The 7447-nt window shown below is 35.0% G+C and overlaps 2 protein-coding genes across 2 annotated transcripts; both read left to right on the plus strand.

Annotated features, from left to right (window-relative positions):
* The first annotated feature begins 1591 nt into the window (after window positions 1–1591).
* LOC107416273 (uncharacterized) lies at window positions 1592–3924 on the plus strand. Its single transcript, XM_016024750.4, has 3 exons — window positions 1592–2624; window positions 2793–2892; window positions 3593–3924. Exons 1-2 carry the CDS (start codon window positions 1857–1859, stop codon window positions 2883–2885), a joined length of 861 nt encoding a protein of 286 aa, XP_015880236.1. The 5' UTR covers window positions 1592–1856; the 3' UTR covers window positions 2886–2892; window positions 3593–3924.
* Window positions 3925–4274: 350 nt separating this feature from the next.
* LOC107416271 (uncharacterized) lies at window positions 4275–6010 on the plus strand. The gene has a single exon (XM_016024749.4). It carries the CDS (start codon window positions 4350–4352, stop codon window positions 5727–5729), a length of 1380 nt encoding a protein of 459 aa, XP_015880235.1. The 5' UTR covers window positions 4275–4349; the 3' UTR covers window positions 5730–6010.
* Window positions 6011–7447: the final 1437 nt, after the last annotated feature.

The raw sequence follows: 7447 nt of genomic DNA on the forward strand, positions 1-7447 counted from the left end.
TTCATCCTTGTTGTATTTCTGTTGATTAGCACTTCTTAAAGCTCTGTATACTATTGGGATACTTATGCTTTATTTATGCACTGGACTGTTGTTGTTTTTAAGAAGTGCTGAAATTTGTGGAACAATTTGTAGTTTGCGGGAGGAATAAAGGGATGAGTATAGAAGTGTATTTCAGTGCAGGTAATTTGTGGTAAGTCCATCCCTTAGGAGAGGCTCTGTCGGATTTTCCATTGGAGGGTCCGGTAGGATTTCCCTGGGATCAGGGCTTGTCTAGGGTTCCGGGGAGGAATTCTGGACGGGTCCTGACATTCAACATCTTCAATTTCAATCAAAATCCATAGCATGGCTCATGTCCATGCTTATGATTAACATGATCATGTTAGGATCCATTAAAAAAAAAATTATTGGAATTAAAGAAAAAAAATTGAACAACTAAAATAAAATATGAGATACTAAAAACTAACAAAATATTAAATACCGAAATTTTAAATAGCTGAGAAGTGTCACTTATATATTTATAGCTATATATGTTTAACTTTTTTGGTAAATAAAATCAAATATTAAATGTGAAAGTGCATCTTACTATACATTATTATTATTATTATTATTATTATATATATATATATATATATATAAAAGGCCATAATTAGACTATAAATCCTTTATTATATATTATATAATATATACTTAGCCAAAGAAGCCATGATACCTTCTAAAAATGAAAGTAATATATAATTCCGGCACCACTTAATGGAGGGAAATATTATATTATATAATATTATTATAAAAATTATAATAATAATAATTTTAAAAGGATAAAAATATATATTTGGTAAATAAGATAAAATGAAATATTTTAATTATTTTAAATTTATTTCAAAATACTACTATATGTAGTAATATCAATTGTTTGATAGTTATGAAAAGTTATATCAAAAATTAATTTTATATAAATAATGAATATAATAAATAATAATATATAATAAATAAAATAAAATATATAAAAATTGTATTTTTAGAAGGAATTTAGATGAAAGATATACTCCACATGTATTATATATGGTTTTTCTTTTATATATTATATAGATATAGATTTTCAAAAATCCAATTCCAAATATTCTAGTACTAAATGTTTTTTAGAAAAAGTTGAATATTTGAAATATATAAAAGGAGAAGGGGCAAAACTTAAATTTGAAAGCCCTCCAACTGTTTGTATTAATTATTCATATGTTGGTGCATAGAAGCCGTTTCCACTAATTCTGTAACGTAGCTTGTTGTTCCTCTATCAGCGTTTCAATTTCATAACTGTTATAATATGAATATGAAACTCACCATTAACAATCACATTATTCACAATTCACCCAAAATAAATAAATAAATAAATAAATAAATAAAAATTCACCATTTGCTTTCCCAAATCTACCATTCTTTTCTTTCTAAACCCGCCCTGCCCAACCACCAGTCAGCAAGGCCAACAAGCTCAAGCACAGGTCCAAAGACAAGAAAACAAAACTCTTCCATAAGAAACTAACGAAAGACTCAACAAGACACATCTACCATTCTTCTTCACCTACCCTTCAACTCCAACGTTCTTTCTCTTACTCTCTCTGTCTCTGGGATTTCAATGTGTCACTTTTTTATTTGTTATTCGCACCTCTCTTTTTCACATACATTGACTTCTTTTCTTCTGATTTTTTTTCCTTTTTCTTTTCCTTACTTTAAACTAAATGACAAAGTAACATACAGAGATTCCTGATCTGAATTTCTCCGAGGAGATAGAATTTGGAGGTCCAGGAACTGCTTCTCTGGCACCTATTAGGATTGGTGATCAATATCTGTCAGAAAGTCATAGGCAAATGGAGGAATCTTCAAATGGTAAATTGGAAGAGACCCAGAAAGTTGATCTGCAGGAAGAAGAAGGTAAGAAGGCGTCTGTTGAGGATGTTGGAGATTCCAATCCAGTAGGTGAATCTGGCGGTGTTATAGATATTGTTGATATTTCTGAGTTTCAAAACAAAAGGGATGTGAAGATTGAAGATTTTTCTGAGTCTGTAGATGAAACCCTTGGAGCGAAGGATTCCAGTTCCAGCACCAGCAGTTCAGATGAAGAGAAAGAGACAGCTGTGGAAAGCACTCAAATGTTGGATTCAGAGCAACTGGAGGAGGCAAAAAAGATTCTTGAGTCAATTGAGCCTCCAGCTGATTCAGAAACAATTGAAAGGAATGAAAAATCTTTCCCATCTTTGGATGAGCCTTCTGGTGAATCTTCTCCTTTTGTATCAGATTTACCATCAAAGGAAATAGATGGGAAAACATTGCAAAATTCTGAGAAGAGTAATGGGTTTCCTGCAGTTGTGACAGATTTGGCATCACATTCTTCATTTGAGAACGAAAACGAGTCTAAATCTGTTGTTGAAACTAGTGTGGTAGCTATGGGAATTGAAGAAACAGGATTGACTTCTCCAGATGAGAAAAAAGTTGATGATACAGTTGTGACAGAATCAACAGCTAGAGAAGAGAATAGTGGGCAGTCCTCTGCTCAGGTAGTAGAATGTAAGCCTTCCAGTGACAATGGTGGTGAAGTGTGTGACAAACCCGAGACCTCTGAAAGCACAGTGAACCCTGTAGGTTGCCAAGTTTGGGATCCAATCCCTATTCATGAGCATAAATTTTTTCTTAATTTGCAGAGAAATTCCTGCTACATATGTATATCTATATATGTGTTTATATGTGTAGATATACTATATACATGGATGATTTTAGCTTTGACTGACCATGGACTTTGTATACAGACTTTTGTACCTGTGAGTAGACGCTCCCTGGAACCAACTTCATGGAGGGGCTGCTGTGGACTTTTTGAAGTTCTGCGTCGATCTAATAGATAAATTCAAGGTGATTTTCACAACAATTACAGTTTCATGCAAAATCAAGTCCCTCAGAAAGCCTGTTTGAGTTATTTAAACTGTAAATATACGTCCATGCTCTTGTTTTATTGTCAAAGATGTGTGGATTTGGATTTCATTTATGATTTTCTTTCATAGTTGAGAAAACAATATCTATTGGGAATTGTTTTGATTATGGGAAAAGGAAACAATCATTTCAAAGATTTTATTTTTCATAAAATGGAAATTTGAGTACTAATTTATCAGGGCAAGACACACTCACGTCAGATATGATTATGCACTTTGACAAGAACTTGATAAAACCTAAAAAAAGAGGGTATTCAAAATCACCAAGAAAACAAATGGAAGCTGTGTTGTCTTTTTTATCTTTTCTAAGCTTTGTTGTCCTTTTATCTTTTTAAAAGTAAGGGATCATGAACAAGTCAGAGCACACCAAGTTTATGGAAATGTTAACTGCAACCTCAGTAGAAACAAAGCAAATAATTTATGCTATTCTGAATTTTGTAATGGCTTGTTCTGATTTATTTTAACAATTGCTGCTGTCTTTTGATTATCTATTTAGCTGTTTTTCTGGCATGCTTTCTATCCCAACAGAAACTTTCTTTTTGCAACTTCTTGGTTTGTGGTAACAATTTGATCTATCATTCATTAAAAATGGACTTTTTCAAACTGTTGTCCTTGATATGCAGAAAAGGGAAGATTATGCAATATTGAAATTGAACTGCGTCAAGAAGAAGGCGTTCAAACGGTTAAGCAGCCCAGCCTCTGAGATGTGTGCTATGTGTGAGGAGTGTGCTTCTTTCTGTTGGGTGATTAATTATGCTTCTATTTGTAATAAATTATTGTATACGTTTTACTGAGATTGTTTTCTTTTTTGCTTTTGGCCAAGAACCTTTATTTTTTCCTCTGTTTTTTGCTACAACATTGTTTCGCTGTTCCTACACTGATTCACTAGTGAAGTTTTTCTTATCCATTGTATTTCATATCTTATTTCCATAAATACATCAATGAATTATTATAACCAAGTTTTTTGATTGTATTAATTTATTATTAATGCTTCAAATAAAGACATTACTTTTAAAATTTAAAACCAACATATGTACATAATTTTCCTTGGGTGATCCAATTTTCATGTAAATGTTTTAATTTTGTGTATTAGAAAATAAAATTATTATATAATATCATATTATCAATACAATTAATAAAAAAAAAAGGTATTATCATACAACCATTACCAAAATCATATCCTGCCTTGTTATTATTGTTACTTTTTTTATAAAACCAAAAAAAAAAAAAATAAATAAATTATTATCTAATTTTTTCTTAAAAACAAGTTATTTATAACCATAATAATTAGTTTTAAAACCCATCCTATAAAACCCATTAGGTTCAAATCAAAATCAAAATCCCCAAACCAAGCCCTCTCTCTCTATTTTCAGAGACGCCATGGAAGAGGAACAGCAAGAACAGAGCAAGCCAAAATCCGAGCTTTGTCTTCTTCCCAACCCTTCCAACGAACCCAACGCAAAACCCAAATCCGAAAAGCGAATCCCGAAGCGATTCATCAAGAACCAGGTCCCCGATTCCATCCTCCAAGATCCAGCACTCAACGCCGCCATATCCCTCCTACCACCGAACTACAATTTCGAGATCCACAAGTGCGTATGGCGCGTCCGGTCCACTAAGGCGTCGCGCGTGGCCCTCCAGCTCCCCGAGGGCCTCCTCATGTACTCCCTTGTACTCTCGGACATCATCTCCACCTTCGGCGGCGCCGAACACTGCTTCGTCCTCGGCGACGTCACTTACGGCGCTTGCTGCGTCGACGATCTCGCCGCCTCGGCTCTTCAAGCCGACCTCCTCATCCACTACGGCCATAGCTGCTTGGTCCCCGTCCAGTTCACCACTATCCCTTGTCTCTACGTCTTCGTCGATATCTCCATTGACGTCGACCGTCTCGTCCGCACCGTCGAGCTCAGTTTCGACTCGGTTTCCAACATCGTCCTCGCCGGAACGATCCAGTTCGCCTCGGCCATCCGAGCAGCGAAGCCGGAGCTAGAGAATCGTGGGTTTAGGGTTTTGATTCCCCAATCGAAGCCATTGTCGGCCGGCGAAGTTCTGGGTTGCACAGCACCGAAGGTAAACCCGTCGACTTTTGGTGACGGCTATGAAGGAATAGGTAGTGAAACCGTCGTTGTTTTCGTTGCAGATGGAAGATTCCATCTTGAAGCATTCATGATAGCGAATCCAAGGATTAAAGCTTTCCGATACGACCCTTATATCGGAAAGCTCTTCTTGGAGGAATACGATCACAAAGGAATGAGGGAATCGAGGAAGAACGCGATTTTAAAGGCCAAGGAAGCCAACAATTGGGGTGTGATTTTGGGAACCTTGGGAAGACAAGGAAATCCCAGAATTTTGGAAAGGTTGGAGAAGAAGATGGTAGAGAAGGGTTTGAGTTACACTGTGATTCTGATGTCGGAGATTAGTCCGGCGAGGATTGCCTTGTTCGAGGACTCTGTGGATGCTTGGATTCAAATTGCTTGTCCTAGGCTCTCCATTGATTGGGGAGAAGCATTTAGGAAGCCCCTGCTGACTTCCTTCGAGGCCGAGATTGCTTTGGGAGATTTACCCGGTTGGTGGGAGAAGAATAAGAAGAAGAATTCTAGCTGCTGTACACAGAATGATTCTTCTTGTTGTGGCTGCAATGGTGGAAAACCAAAAGAGGATGTTGTGGGCGATTATCCAATGGATTACTATGCTCAAGATGGAGGGGAATGGAATTCTACTTATATCAACAAGCCATTAAGACATCCGCGGAGGGATTGAGGAATTTTGTTCGAGTTTTCTTCTAGCATTTGTAAGGTCTATGTGCTTATTTTTGCCGTGATTGTTTTGATAACTTAGCGTTGACATCGATTTTTCGAGGATTTTAGCCCCCACTTCAAATGCAGAATATAGAGTCAAGTTTAACTGTGCCTGAGTTGGGACAGTTGAACTCAATTTTGTTCCCATCAAGCAAATTTGAATGATGCTTCCCTTTGCCCAGCTTTGTATTATTTTTTTGTTCGTATATATATATATATATATGGTTTATTATTATTTCTCAACTTCCTTCTGATGTGCAATAATTCTGCTTCATAGATGAAATTTTCGGTTTTGTCTCATTATAAGTGTTGCCAATTGTTCTCCATCCTTACGGGGATTTTGGTGCATTTTTTTCCCCTAAAGTTAAACATGTGCAAGATACAAGTAGCATATGTGCAGAACTTTGCATAATCAAGCTTCTTTATCTGTTTTGGTTTGATTTTGATATAATCTTTTTTTGGTTCCATTAACAAATTTTGAAGTTGAATTAGCAATTGCCTTAATACTGTCTTCAGCAGCACTCTTTCCTTGGCATTTATAATAATTGTGACTGCTTGTTACTGAAAGTGAAAAAGAGTTTTCTCTTTGTTGTTTACTTTACATCAATTATAGTTTTCCAAGTGTATTTATATGGTGTTGAGTGATAATGGACGAATATCCATGAGGATGTTGCTCGTTGTCAGATATAAAATGTCATATAGTAATACTATTGTAGTTGCTAGGAATGTCATACACAGATTGTAACAAAGTTTTCAATATTTTATACATTTATTTAGTATTTAACTAAGTGTTTAATTGCCTCTTTTATGCATGTACGTCACTATATATTTGTACTTATCTATTACATTTATGTATGTAGTAGCAACTAGCAATTAATTCTAATGCTTTGGATAGAGGTATATAGTTTTAATGTTGTGAATCTTGCCATTCATTGGTTAATCATTAAAATAAGCCTAGTTTGTGCTTAAAAATCAAAGGTTTTTTCTAAGCTTGACTTCAGTTTCTGAAATTTCTTCAAGAATTTGCAATGTTGCATCACCTCATCAAATGTAGGTTTAGGATTGGTATTATAATTTCAGAAATCTTTTAAGAATGCCATTTTATTGGAGCGTGAAAGTGTCATTTTCATTGTACTAAATTTGTTAATCTTCCTAAGCTGAGTTTAAGATTAGAAGTCTTGAGCTGCATTTTATAAAGCTTCATTCATACAACCACGATGTGAGGAATGTTGGAGTGCATGCTAGATGGATGTATGCTGTGTTTTACTCAATAGAGATCTTCCATTCCTACTTTCTTGTATCTTCAACTAGTGATAGAATGATCGATCAAAAAAACCTGGTGATAGAATGTAATTTTCATTAAGAAAAAAGTTCTACTTAGTTTATTTTTTTCTCTTCACTAATTTTTTTTCTAAATAGTATGACAGAGATTTTGGACAGGGAAATGGAGACTCATGACCCATATCCATTACTCGACAAGCATTTGTCTTTGACCTTTTTAGCATTTTTGCATGTTCTCGGAGATTGGTAGTTGTCCATTGATAATCATAACATCACGAGGAAGAAGCATGATCTTATGTGCATCATTACATGGCAATAAGCTTGTTAAAAATTACCAACAGAGAGTTGTTAAAAAATTTTCTTGTAATTACTTTAGTTAATGTCAAAAATAGAACAATT

Source organism: Ziziphus jujuba, chromosome 4, assembly GCF_031755915.1.
Source record: "Ziziphus jujuba cultivar Dongzao chromosome 4, ASM3175591v1".
In the NCBI taxonomy this organism is placed as follows: domain Eukaryota; kingdom Viridiplantae; phylum Streptophyta; class Magnoliopsida; order Rosales; family Rhamnaceae; genus Ziziphus; species Ziziphus jujuba.